The sequence below is a fragment of the Schistocerca piceifrons genome, chromosome 9 (genome assembly GCF_021461385.2).
Source record: "Schistocerca piceifrons isolate TAMUIC-IGC-003096 chromosome 9, iqSchPice1.1, whole genome shotgun sequence".
NCBI lineage: Eukaryota > Metazoa > Arthropoda > Insecta > Orthoptera > Acrididae > Schistocerca > Schistocerca piceifrons.
The window spans coordinates 63,297,477-63,312,443 of NC_060146.1; the positions used below are offsets into that span (position 1 = coordinate 63,297,477).

The 14,967-nt window shown below is 41.5% G+C and overlaps 1 protein-coding gene across 1 annotated transcript in view; it reads left to right on the forward strand.

Annotated features, from left to right (window-relative positions):
• Nucleotides 1-14,967, forward strand: part of LOC124717092 (lysosomal-associated transmembrane protein 4B-like) — a 233,836-nt gene that overhangs the window by 202,062 nt on the left and 16,807 nt on the right. Inside the window, exons 4-5 of the mRNA XM_047243797.1 lie at nt 5,196-5,281; nt 13,644-13,800. Of these exons, the coding sequence (XP_047099753.1) occupies nt 5,196-5,281; nt 13,644-13,800 (243 nt within the window). The remainder of the gene's footprint in view (nt 1-5,195; nt 5,282-13,643; nt 13,801-14,967) is intronic.

The following is a 14,967-nucleotide window of genomic DNA, read 5'->3' on the forward strand; positions in this document are numbered from 1 at the left end:
CTAATCCTCTCTGCTGAGGATTTCTGTTAGTTTCATATGACCTGCACTGAGCTGTTATGAAGCTATCAGCATGTCTCTAAATTTGTTCAGTATTTCCTGTCATGCCTGCCAAGTAGTAAGTAACATGTTGCATGGATAATATGTGCAGTATGTGATATCAATATACAACAAATTAGTTTACACACTATGAGCATAATCCATCTGTGTGTATGTGTTGATCATATAAAAGGAAAGGAAATGGTTTAGCAGCGAAAAATATGTATGACATCTCCATAAGCATAATCTACACATTTTCAAATAAAAATTCACATGTTAAAAGGAATAAAGTTCCATTCAGTTTTAAATATTAATTCTACTGGGAATCTTTTGTGGTTGAGAAGGTAATGAAAATCTTTGTTGGTGTCTAATACGCCATATCTTGAGCCAAGATGAAGTAAAAGAATAAAGAATATTTGTAAGAATATTTGTCTAATGTTACAATTATTATAACAACAAAAACAATCAGTTTTTGACAATATAGTGTGATTTGATAGATAAAAAATCTATTCACCAAGTGGCGGCAGAACACACACCTAAAAGGACATTATAATTAGACAAGATTTTGGAACCAGTGGCTCCTTCCTCAAGCAGAAGGGTTGAAGGGGAAGGAAGAGGGGTGAAGGAAAAGGACTAGGGAGGTAAATGAAAAGGTACAGATTTCGGAAAAGTCACCCAGAACTGCGGGTCAGAGAAGACTTTCTGGACAGGATGAGTAGGAAAAACTCTATCTGTATGCTTCACTCTCGATTATCCGTGGTAATGGGGGGGACTTGAAAACTATGGATAACTGAAGTCTGTGGATAACACAGAATTGTTTTTGAACAATGCTATAATTATGTATTTTATTATTTCTATTGAACTGTTACAGATTATTTGCAGAAAATTTCATCAAGGAATTTGTGTAATTATGCATATATGATAAGATTTTGTCCAGCAAAAAGTTTCCTCCTAAAATTTGAGTCATCTACATTACCAGAATGTCACCCAACATCAAAAAAATGAAAATAGACCAGTAATAAAAAAAAGTACAAGAACTGCTGAACCTAGCTTCCAGCAAGTTCAAGAACATGTTTTCTTGAGATCAAATTCTCTGCTACATGTTCCTCCTGAAATGAAATGCTAAACACTTTGTTGTACTGTTGAATTCCTGACCAATTAGAAAATATATGATTGATATCTTTGGTATTTATGTGCTGAACTGAATGTGTTATATTTATTCAAAATTAAATAAATGATGCTTGGTGAAAAGTACTTAATATTTAGTTTGAGAACATGTCTCTTCATTTTTTACTGCACTATACAGGGGAAGAATCAACATTTTTGCTAATCATAAAAATATACAGTACCTCTCGATTATTGGTGTTGATGGGAGACTTGAAACCATGGATAATTGAAGTCAACAAATAATTCGCAATTATAGTAACCATTAAGGTACTAGGATTGTTCAAAAACTAAAATTAACTAGAATGTCATAATTAAAATCAATTAACTAATGTTAATAATAATTTGTACTGTAATAATCACAGTGTGTATGAAAATAGGGTACTTACAAACAAAACGGTACAGTTCGGCTTCACATTAGATTACACTACTTCGAAACGAAATAGTCTTGCATTGATTTCTGTATCAATGAGGTAGCCTATCTGTTACAAACTGCACTACAAATTTTATGCATCACCAACTTGTCCTAAAGCGGAGCATCTCCTTGCCATTCCAGATAGACCTATAAGCCTTTGGCCTATTGACCTGCTGATGCATGACTGATTACTCTTTCTGTAATTAGATGAAGGTTCTCATCTTCATTGCTATCAGTCACTTCCTTTGATTTTCCTTGTATCCACTGAAAAATAACACTGTCACTCGACATCTAATGGTATGGATCTGTGCAGTTGGCATCAAACCTGTTGTGACTTCCTACGCATGCTGCGTAGTTCTTTAGTGGATACAGAAGTGTGAAACAGATGCTGTCCATAAACAGAGAATTCAGACATTCATTTATTCTACATCTAATATTAAATAGTAAAAATAATACACAAATTTGTAGCTGAAGTGGCAGCATCAGTTGCTACAGTAACTTTGAATGTAGAAATACATACAGATACAAAATAACTATAAATCTATCACTCTTCAATGCAATGCCTGTTCAGAAGATGTCAAACCCTTACCGCTATGGAAGTCTGTAAATGTTATTCAACTGACAAACACGCAAAAAGGGGTCTGTGCATGAAAATTCAAACTTAAATACACCCACCACTGGAGCTCCAGAGAGGGGATACTTATATCTCACGGACAGCAACTCAGTCATTCATGGCAGTGCCCTCAGGCCACAGTGGCAACTGCAGGAAACACGGTGGTGTGACTGGTGGCGTGCGTATTTGAAATTGCAGCTGACCAGATAGCAGCCGATACAACAAAACCATTCAGAAATAGTTTCTTTGTCAACTGTTTCACATGCTGGAGTACTTACAAAAACAGCAGCTAACATTACTAATGAGCACTCTTCTCCATCATTGGAATTACTTAGTTCATAAATTTTGGAATTAATATTTTTCAGTGACTTTGCTGTGGTTGATTGTTTTATTTTACAAATATCATCCTGTCAGCTAATTTCAGAATGTTTTCGTTTAGATGTGATAGTGCATTGTCCAGTAATAATACAGCCCATGCAGGTTGACCTTGCGGCACACAGCAATTATTTTTGAAATAAATCAAGCCTATATTTGTGTGATCCCAACCAAGCCTACATTTATTCCCATACCATCAGCATAAAACAACACAGTTATCCTTTTCTTGCTTGATTTATAAGCTGGTACTCTGTGTCTTAAAAGCTAAAGTCTTTGTTGGTAGACTCTTCTAAAATGACGTGGTTTCTATTGCAGTGTAAATTTGCTCAGTCAAAATTTTCTCATGTTATAATCTCCCGGAAATCATTACAAAATTCAGAAGCAGCCTTATTATCCCCACTTAACTTTTCTCCTTGGACAGCAATCGCCCAGATATCATGATTCTGTTTAAATCTTGTTAACCAGCTGAAATATGCATTAAAATACCCTTCAGTCCACAAAGTTTTGAAGAAAAATGGGGCCCAGTTGGCGCATACTGAGTCAAATACTTGTGTGCACTCTGCTTGTTTCTGTTGAAATTGTTCTGACATGACTTTCTCTAGTTCTGTTTTTGAAGACTTTTCGTGGCCTTCCATCTTGATAAATGTTAACTGATGGTTGTTTTTATGAATATCTTGCATTGCAGTTTCACATATATTATAAATCAATGCTAGATTTTGCACACCAATACTGCCTTCTTAAAGTTTTTGTACTATTTTCAGTTTCTGCTGTATTGATAACAACACAACGCAACTCATTTTTGCTTTTCAGACACTGTTCAGCATGAACAGAAAACACTGACAATCTTCTGCAACATTTATGGGGCATTGCTTGAGGCTGTTTGAGCAGCACATTATTTACTACACTCTTTCTGCAATATGAGATTATTGCTCACCTGCAATCACTCCCAGGTTAAAGAAAAATTCTCAGCTGCAAATAAAAGTGTGAGATATAGGCCATGGATAATCCACAATGCCAATCATCTACCCATCGATAATCAAGAGTTTATTGTATGTAATTTTTTTCCTGTTTTTACTAAACTTGTGTTTTCACTTTGCAGATAAGATTCATATATATACAGGGTTATTACAAATGATTGAAGCAATTTCACAGCTCTACAATAACTTTATTATTTTAGATATTTTCACAATGCTTTGAATGCACATACAATAACTCAAAGTTCTTTTAGGCATTCACAAATGTTCGATATGTGCCCCTTTAGTGATTCGGCAGACATCAAGCCGATAATCAAGTTCCTCCCACACTCGGTGCAGCATGTCCCCATCAATGTGTTAGAAAGCATCGTTGATGCGAGCTCGCAGTTCTGGCACGTTTCTTGGTAGAGGAGGTTTAAACACTGAATCTTTCACATAACCCCACAGAAAGAAATCGCATGGGGTTAAGTCGGGAGAGTGTGGAGGCCATGACATGAATTGCTGATCATGATCTCCACCACGATCGATCCATCGGTTTTCCAATCTCTGTTTAAGAAATGCCAAACATCATGATGGAAGTGCGGTGGAGCACCATCCTGTGAAAGATGAAGTCGGCGCTGTTGGTCTCCAGTTGTAGCATGAGCCAATTTTCCAGCATGTCCAGATACACGTGTCCTGTAACGTTTTTTTCGCAGAAGGAAAAGGGGCCGTAAACTTTAAACTGTGAGATTGCACAAAACACGTTAACTTTTGGTGAATTGCGAATTTGCTGCACGAATGCGTGGGGATTCTCTACCGCCCAGATTTGCACATTGTGTCTGTTCACTTCACCATTAAGAAAAAATGTTGCTTCATCACTGAAAACAAGTTTCGCACTGAACGCGTCCTCTTCCATGAGCTGTTGCAACCGCGCCGAAAATTCAAAGCATTTGACTTTGTCACAGGGTGTCAGGGCTTGTAGCAATTGTAAATGGTAAGGCTTCTGCTTTAGCCTTTTCTGTAAGATTTTCCAAACCGTCAGCTGTGGTACGTTTAGCTCCCTGCTTGCTTTATTCGTCGACTTGCCCGCACGCATTCAACCGTTTCTTCGCTCACTGCAGGCCGACCCGTTGATTTCCCTTAAAGGCATCCAGAAGCTTTAAACTGCACATACCATCACCGAATGGAGTTAGCAGTTGGTGGATCTTTGTTGAACTTCGTCCTGAAGTGTCGTTGCACTGTTATGACTGACTGATGTGAGTGCATTTCATGCACGACATACGCTTTCTCGGCTCCTGTCGCCATTTTGTCTCACTGTGCTCTCGAGCGCTCTGGCGGCAGAAACCTGAAGTGCGGCTTCAGCCGAACAAAACTTTATGAGTTTTTCTATGTATCTGTAGTGTGTTGTGACCATATGTCAATGAATGGAGCTACAGTGAATTTATGAAATCGCTTCAATCATTTGTAATAGCCCTGTATATATATATATATATATATATATATATATATATATATATATATATATATATATATATATATATATATATATATATATATATATATATATATATATATATATATATATATATATATATATATAGGGAACAAGAAAATCATTTAAGTTTTTAACTATTTTCAGATACATATCCGCTGCTGATCATCAGCCTTATGATGAATGTGTTTGAGGTTGTAAGTTGTGCAATGCTTCTCTATGGAGCCATGAAGGTAAGGCAACATATTATGTATCCAGCCAATAAAACTTGCATTTTACATAACTGAAGATATAATTTACTTTACATTATTCCAAGGATTGATTATGTGTGTGTGTCAACTGGAGCACCATGTGCACTTGTGAATATCTCTTTCTATTTCTTTCCCTTTCACTTAAGTTCTTGTTTAGATGTTAAGTGGCACAGAGGTAACACACTTGACTTGCATTTGGGAGGATGGTTGTTCAAGGCCCAACTGACATTCTGGATTTAGATTTTCCATGAATTTCCTAAACTTTATAAGCAAAAAACCAGGATATTTCTTTTGAGAAAGACAAATTTCCTTTCTAGTTTGGGCCTTTAGGAACTCTATTACATAGGGTGGAGAGGGCAGAAAGGAATGGACATGAAAGGTACCATTGATGTCAACTGTATTGCCTATTTATGTGGAATCGGCGGAAGTGAATGAAAATGTGTGCCACTATGGAAGTATCCATTTTTGTTTTTGAACTCTCTAACCTACTGACCCAATTAAGGCATCTAACGTTCAACACTCTAACCAGAAGAATACCGGTTTTGTTTTCCTTGTGACAACATCCTGAGTAGTACCTGCCCAGAAATTGGAATAGGGGACTGTTTTACCTCTGGGATATTTTACTTAAAGAGGATCCCATCATCATTAAACCATACGATAGAGCTGCATAAAAATTATGGACATAGTTTTCCTTGCTTTCAGCCATTTGCAGTACAGCACCACAAGGTCATATTGGCTAATGTCATAAAGCCAAATAAGTCAATTTCCAGGTTGTCGCCCCTCCAACCATTGAAAAGGCTGCTGCCCGTCTTCAGAAACTACGTGTTTGTCTGGTGTCTCCACAGTTACCCCTTCATTGTAAATGGACCTACACTATGGCCACCCCCTCTCAGCCAGGCCCATGTTCATGGTGCAAGGAGGAGGGGGGGATTAAGATTAATATAACATAAACAAATTCCTTTTATGTTGTTATGGAGAAAATGTATCTTATTATTTGTAAACCTGTTGACTTGTTTCACACCATAGCTAGTTGTCAAGAAACGAAAAACCAATAGGGGATGGAGGGATGGGAGGGGGGAGGGGAGGCGGCCTAATCAATCTGTTGTAAATCAGTATATTTCTCACTGTTTGGTTGTCTCTGGAAAGACGTCACTTAATAACTATACCTAGCAGAGTTTTGAGTGTTTTCATTGATATTTTTACACTATAGTTCCTAATGTAGAAAATTGATGACACTGAAAGAATATTTATTTTTCAATAAGTATGGCATACATACAATGAGGTGACAAAAGTCATGGGGTAATGATATATATATATAGAGGGAAACATTCCACGTGGGAAAAATATATCTAAAAACAAAGTTGATGTGACTTACCAAACGAAAGCGCTGGCAGGCTAATAAACACAAACATACACACAAAATTCAAGCTTTCGCAACCAACAGTTGCTTCATCAGGAAAGAGGGAAGGTTAGGGAAAGACGAAAGGATGTGGGTTTTAAAGGAGAGGGTAAGGAGTCATTCCAAACCCGGGAGCGGAAAGATTTACCTTAGGGGGAAAAAAGGACAGGTATACACTCACGTGCGCACACACACACACACATATCCATCCGCACGTACACAGACAAATGTCTGCTTGTGTCTGTATGTGCGGATGGATACGTGTAAGGTAAGTCTTTCCGATCCCGGGATTGGAATGACTCCTTACCCTCTCCCTTAAAACCCACATCCTTTCGTCTTTCCCTCTCCTTCCCTCTTTCCTGATGAAGCAACCGTTGTTTGCGTAAGCTTGAATTTTGTGTGTATGTTTGTGTTTATTTGTGTGTATCAGCCTGCCAGCGCTTTCGTTTCGTAAGTCACATCATCTTTGTTTTTATATATATATATATATATATATATATATATACCGAAAAAGCGCTGGTAGATAGACACAATAAAAAAACACACAAACACACACACACAAATATCAAGCTTTCGCAACCCAAGGTTGCTTCATCAGGAAAGAGGAAAGCAGAGGGAGAGATGAAAGGATGTGGATTTTAAGGGAGAGGGTAAGGAGTCATTCCAGTCCCGGGAGGGGAAAGACATACCTTAGGGGGAAAAAAGAACAGGTATACACTCGCGCACGCACACACACATATATCCATCCGCACATATACAGACACAGGAAGACATGTGTAAAGGCAAAGAGGTTGGGCAGAGATGTCAGTCGAGGCAGAAGTGCCGAGGCAAAGATGTTGTTGAATGACAAGTGTCGTACGAGGGGCGGCAACTTGAAATTAGCAGAGGTTGAGGCCTGGTGGGTAACGGTAGAGAGAATATATAGAAGGGCAAATTCCCATCCCCGGAGTTCTGATAGGTTGGTGTCAGTGGGAAGTATCTAGATAACCTGGACGGTGTAACACTGTGCCAAGATGTGCTGGCCGTGCACCAAGGCATGTTTAGCCACAGGGTGATCCTCATTACCAGCAATCACTGTCTGCCTGTGTCCATTCATTCATGCGAATGGACAGTTTGTTGTGGTCATTCCCACGTAGAAGGCTTCACAGTGTAGGCATGTCAGTTGGCAAATCACGTGGGTGCTTTCACACGTAGCTCTGCCTTTGATCATGTACACCTTCCAGGTTACAGGACTGGAGTAGGTGGTGTGAGAGGGTGCATGGGACAGGTTTTACACCAGGGGTGGTTACAAGGGTAGGAGCCAGAGGGTAGGGAAGGTGGTTTGGGGATTTCATAGGGATGAATCAAGAGGTTATGAAGGTTAGGTGGATGGCGGAAAGACACTCTTGGTGGAGTGGGGAAGATTTCATGAAGAATGGATCTCATTTCAGGGCAAGATTTGAGGAAGTCGTATCCCTACTGGAGAGCCACATTCAGGGTCTGATCCAGTCCCGGAAAGTATCCTGTCACAAGTGGGGCACTTTTGGGGTTCTTCTGTGGGAGGTCCTGGGTCTGAGGGGATGAGGAAGTGGCTCTGGTTATTAGCTTTTGTACAAAATCGGAAGGGTAGTTGCGGGATGCGCAAGCTGTTGTCAGGTTGTTGGTGTAATGGTTCAGGGATTTAGGACTGGAGCAGATTCGTTTGCCACAAAGACCTAAGCTGTAGGGAAGGGACTGTTTGATATGGAATGGGTGGCAGCTGTCATAATGGAGGTACTGTTGCTTGTTGGTGGGTTTGATGTGTACGGATGTGTAAAGCTGGCCATTGGACAGGTCAATGTCGAGGAAAGTGGCATGGGATTTGGAGTAGGACCAGGTGAATCTGATGGAACCAAAGGAGTTGAGGTTGGAGAGGAAATTCTGGAGTTCTTCTTCACTGTGAGTCCAAATCATGAAGATGTCATCAATAAATCTGTACCAAACTTTGGGTTGGCAGGCCTGGGAAACCAAGAAGGCTTCTTCTAAGTGACCCATAAATAGGTTGGCGTATGAGGGGGCCATCCTGGTACCCATGGCTGTTCCCTTTAATTGTTGGTATGTCTGACCTTCAAAAGTGAAGAAGTTGTGAGTTAGGATGAAGCTGGCTAAGGTAATGAGGAAAGAGGTTTTAGGTAGGGTGGCAGGTGGTCAGCGTGAAAGGAAGTGCTCCATTGCAGCGAGGCCCTGGACGATGTGGCATACTTGTGTATAAGGAAGTGGCATCAATGGTTACAAGGATGGTTTCTGGGGGTAACTGATTGGGTAAGGATTCCAGGCATTCAAGAAAGTGGTTGGTGTCTTTGATGAAGGATGGGAGACTGCGTGTAATAGGTTGAAGGTGTTGATCCGTGTAGGCAGAGATACGTTCTGTGGGGGCTTGGTAACAAGCTACAATGGGGTGGCTTTGATGTTTGGGTTTGTGAATTTTAGGAAGTAGGTAGAAGTTAGAGCTGTGGGGTGTTGGTGGGGTCAGGAGGTTGATGGAGTCAGGTGAAAGGTTTTGTAGGGGGCCTAAGGTTCTGAGGATTCCTTGAAGCTCCGCATGGACATCAGGAGTGGGATTACCTTGGCAAACTTTGTATGTAGTGTTGTCTGAAAGCTGACTCAGTCCCTCAGCCACATACTCCCGACGATGAAGTACCATGGTCGTGGAACCCTTGTCAGCTGGAAGAATGATGATGGATTGGTCAGCTTTCAGATCACAGATAGCCTGGGCTTCAGCTGTGGTGATGTTGGGAGTAGGATTAAGGTTTTTCAAAAATGACTGAGAGGCAAGGCTGAAAGTGAGAAATTCCTGGAAGATTTTGAGAGGGTGATTTTGAGGAAGAGGAGCTGGGTCCCGCTGTGATGGAGGACGGAACTGTTCCAGTCAGGGTTTGATTTGGATAGTGTCTTGGGGAGTTGTATCATTAGGAGTAGGATTAGGATTATTTTTCTGCGTGGCAAAGTGATACTTCCAGCAGAGACTATGAGTGTGGGACAGTAAATCTTTGATGAGGGCTGTTTGCTTGAATCTGGGAGTAGTGCTGAAGGTGAGACCTTTGGATAGGATAGAGGTTTCGGATTGGGAGAGAGGTTTGGAATGAAGGTTAACTGCTGAGTTGGGGTGTTGTGGTTCCAGATTATATTGACTAGAATTTTGAGGCTTTGGGGGGAGTGGAGTTGGAAGTGGGAGATTGAGTAGATGGGAGAGACTGGATCTGTGTGCAATGAGAGGAGGTTGAGGTTTGTTGGATAGCTTATGGAGGGTGAGTGAGTTGCCTTTCAGGAGGTGGCAAATCAGGAGATTGGATAGTTTTTTGAGGTGGAGAGTGGTATGCTGTTCTAATTTGTGGTTGGCCTGTAGGAGGATGCTCTGAACAGCTGGCGTGTATGTGGGAGAGGAAAGATTGAGGACTTTGATTAGGGATAGAAGTTGATGGGTGTGTTCATTGGCTGAGTTGATGTGTAGGTGAAGGATTAGGCAGGTGAGGGCTATGGATTGTTCGGTTTGGAACTGGTATAGGGACTGATGGAAAGAAGGGTTACAGCCAGAGATGGGAACTTTAAGTGTGAGGCCTTTGGGGTAATGCCAAATGTCAGACAAGTCTTAGCAAGTAAAATATGGGAGTGTAATCTTTCCTCTCCCACATCCACACTGGCTGTTCAGAGCATCCTCCTACAGGCCAACCACAAATTAGAACAGCATGCCACCCTCCACCTCAAAAAACTATCGAATCTCCTGGTTTCCCACGCCCAGAATGGCAACTCACTCACCCTCCACAACCTTTCCAGCAAACCTCAACCTCCTCTCATTGCACACAGACCCAGTCTCTCCCATCTATTCAGTCTCCCACTTCCAGCTCCACTCTCCCCAAAACAAAATTCTGGTCAACACAATCTGGAACCCTAACACCCCAATTCAGTAGTTAACCTTTCCTCCAAACCTCTCTCCCAATCTGAAACCTCTATCCTATGCAAAGGCCTCACCTTCAGCCTTACTCCCAGATTCAACCAAACAGCCCTCATCAAAGATTTACTGTCCTACACTCGTAGTCTCTGCTGGAAGTATCACTTTGCCACGCAGAAAAATAATCCTAATCCTGCTCCTAATGATACAACTCCCCAAGGCACTATGCAAATCGAACCCTGCCTGGAACAGTTCCGTCCTCCGTCACAGCGGGACCCATCTTCTCTTCCTCAAAATCACCCACTCCAAACCTTCCAGGAATTTCTCACTTCCAGCCTTTCTTGAAAAACCTTAATCCTACTCCCAACATCACCACAGCTGAAGCCCTGGCTATCCGTGATATGAAGGCTAACCGATCCATTGTAATTCTTCCGGCTGACGAGGATTCCCCGACCATGGTACTTCATCGTCGGGAGTATGTGACTGAGGGACTGCGTCAGCCTTCAGACAACACTACATACAAAGTTTGCCAAGGTAATCCCACTCCTGATGTCCAGGTGGAGCTTCAAGGAATCCTCAGAACCTTAGGCCCCCTACAAAACCTTTCACCTGACTCCATCAACCTCCTGACCCCACCAACACCCACAGCTCTAACTTCTACCTACTTCCTAAAATTCACAAACCCAAACATCAAAGCCACCCCATTGTAGCTTGTTACCAAGCCCCCACAGAACGTATCTCTGCCTACGTGGATCAACACCTTCAACCTATTACATGCAGTCTCCCATCCTTCATCAAAGACACCAACCACTTTCTTGAATGCCTGGAATCCTTACCCAATCAGTTACCCCCAGAAACCATCCTTGTAACCATTGATGCCACTTCCTTATACACAAGTATGCCACACCGTCCAGGGCCTCGCTGCAATGGAGCACTTCCTTTCACGCTGACCAACTGCCACCCTACCTAAAACCTCTTTCCTCATTACCTTAGCCAGCTTCATCCTAACTCACAACTTCTTCACTTTTGAAGGTCAGACATACCAACAATTAAAGGGAACAGCCATGGGTACCAGGATGGCCCCCTCATACGCCAACCTATTTATGGGTCACTTAGAGGAAGCCTTCTTGGTTATCCAGGCCTGCCAACCCAAAGATTGGTACAGATTTATTGATGATATCTTCATGATTTGGACTCACAGTGAAGAAGCACTCCAGAATTTCCTCTCCAACCTCAACTCCTTTGGTTCCATCAGATTCACCTGGTCCTACTCCAAATCCTATGCCACTTTCCTCGACATTGACGTATCCAATGGCCAGGTTTACACATCCATCCACATCAAACCCACCAACAAGCAACAGTACCTCCATTATGACAGCTGCCACCCATTCCATATCAAACAGTCCCTTCCCTACAGCTTAGGTCTTTGTGGCAAACGAATCTGCTCCAGTCCTAAATCCCTGAATCATTACACCAATAGCCCGAAAACAGCTTTCGCTTCCCGCAACTACCCTCCCGATTTAGTACAAAAGCAAATAACCAGAGCCACATCCTCATCCCCTCAGACCCAGAACCTCCCACAGAAGAACCCCAAAAGTGCCCCACTTGTGACAGGATACTTTCCGGGACTGGATCAGACCCTGAATGTGGTTCTCCAGTAGGGATACGACTTCCTCAAATCTTGCCCTGAAATGAGATCCATTCTTCATGAAATCTTCCCCACTCCACCAAGAGTGTCTTTCCGCCATCCACCTCACCTTCATAACCTCTCTCTTGATTCATCCCTATGAAATCCCCAAACCACCTTCCCTACCCTCTGGCTCCTAACCTTGTAACCACCCCTGGTGTGTGTGTGTGTGTGTGTGTGTGTGTGTGTGTGAGAGAGAGAGAGAGAGAGAGAGAGAGAGAGAGAGAGAGAGAGAGGGAAACTTCCATGCAGGAAAAATATATCTAAAAACAAAGATGATGTGACATACCATACGAAAGCGCTGGCAGGTCAATAGACACACATTCACACACACAAAATTTGCTTTTGCAACCAACGGTTGCATCTTCAGGAAAGAGGGAAGGAGAGGGAAAGACGAAAGGATGTGGGTTTTAAGTGAGAGGGTAAGGAGTCATTCCAATCCCAGGCACGGAAAGACTTACCTTAGGGGGAAAAAAGGAACGGTATACACTCGCGCACACACACCCGTATGCAACCACACATACACAGACACAAGCAGACATTTGTACAGACACTTATGCAAATTCAACTCACGTACACATGACCACAGTCTCTGGCTAGCCTTGACAGCCAGAGACAGTGGTCATGTATTTGTGAATTGTGTTTCTGCATGAATGTGTGTGAACATTGCCTATTCTGATGAAGCCTTGTTTTGCTGAAACCTGTGTTTGACACTCTTTCTGTTGTGCATATCTGCGACTCAGCATGTCCACTGTATGGCGAGTAGCAACTATCCTTTTCATACTAATGTTTGTTTTATCTCGAAGCAATATCACAATTCTCTTGTGCTCTGACATTTTTAAGCACAGATATGACACTGCAGAGCGATTGGCAACTGTCTAACTAAAAGAATAATGAAATGCTCTTTGTGTGACTCAAACAATAATGAGACACACAGGATAGAGGTTGCACGGGGTACAGCCCATTAGTTCCAGTTCTACTCATACATGTCTATGCAAACATCAGTGCTCGTGGTCAACAATCTGGATACCTGAGGTCTCTGCTGTATTTTGAAGAGTGGGTGAAATGTAGCAATCAGCTTTCATGCAGTTCAGTTGCTCATAAGTGACTTCCTGAATTAAATTTTAGCTCTCTTTCTCACTTAACTGAAGCTATTATCTAAGCTAGAGGCTGTGTTACATGGATTAGCAAGGCTTCTTAAGGGGTTTGTTAATTTTTGTCCATTGTACTTAAATCATTGATAAATTATCTCAGTGAAGTCTGGTGCACAACATTTGCTTTCTAAAGATTATTTTGGGAAAATAAATTATTACTGAAGACCATCTGAAATTTTTATTTGTTTTCGTTCCAGGAGCGTTACGGATTTGTTTTGCCATGGATGATCATAGAGACCCTGATCGTCGCTTCAAGCTCTGTAGTCATGGTGCAGGTCTCCTCAGCTTTCCTGTCTGACAAAGAATTCTATGCAGCTGGTATTGTTGGCCTTTTATTCTGCTGTGCATTTGTGGGTGAGTATACCGTGCAGCTGCAGTTGTTAATTTGGAGATAATAAGTTTAAATGCGAACATTTTTAGGTTAGGCTTTACCGTGACTGTTACCGACATTAAATGAAACAACAAGTTCACTGTTACCAATCACCGTTTTATTTATTTCCACAACGCGTTTCAAAGGTTTAAACTTCCATCATCGGGTGGATTTACGTTAGTAAGTATTACATTTGTCTGTGTGTTGTGTTACGATTTTTGGAGGAACTTGTGGCACTGCCTAGTGGAGAAACGAGACACTATTTCAGAATATGGTTTAGGATAACTTTTGACGAAAAATTAAACTGATATCTAATGGTAAACATTAAATAAGTAAACTACAGTACCTTCAGTGATCACAGGTTCCTTTTGCTGTCGTAACACATCACGTGTATACTGCCACATTTGTAAACAAATATGGCGTCTGGAATCAGCTGGGTGCAAAGTTCGTATAGCAGAAGTGAAGACATAATCGCAAAGTGCTAAGAATATACATCATAACAATATTATTACAGAATAATTGCTTTAAGCATTTGGCGGTGTTTGTTTTGAGGTGTCAAATATATGAGTGTACTTCAGGTGGTATATAAATCCAATTCTGACAAGTCAAAACAGCAAACATTCATACTTGTTTATACAATCAGGTGAAATGTTAAAATGGCTTAAACTTCATACTTATTGATAACAATTAGGTGAAATGTTACAGACTATAATTACAATGATCATATTGGCTACAACAGTAAAATCATACATACATTACACTCTTTGATTGGGGTTAATAAACAGATGTGAAGTGAGGGGCTGGAGACAGAAGGAGAGGTAGAGAGGGAGAAAAGTGTGCGTGCGTGTGTGTGTGTGTGTGTGTGTGTGTGTGTGTGTGTGTGTGTGTGTGTGTGTGTGGGTGAGTGAAAGGGAGAGGTGGGGGGGGGGGGGGGGGGGAGAGAGAGAGAGAGAGAGAGAAGAAAGAGTGATTATTGAGAGGAAACATTTACATGGCAAGGAGTCTTAAGATTGCACGTTGCATATATTAGCTGCCTAAAGGTTGGGGTAATACATTGGTTAATGCTATAAAATATGCAGATAGATATACATTTGTGCCAGTAGTTGATGTACATACAGTTTTAAGCTGACAAGGGGTACAAGCTGTTGGTG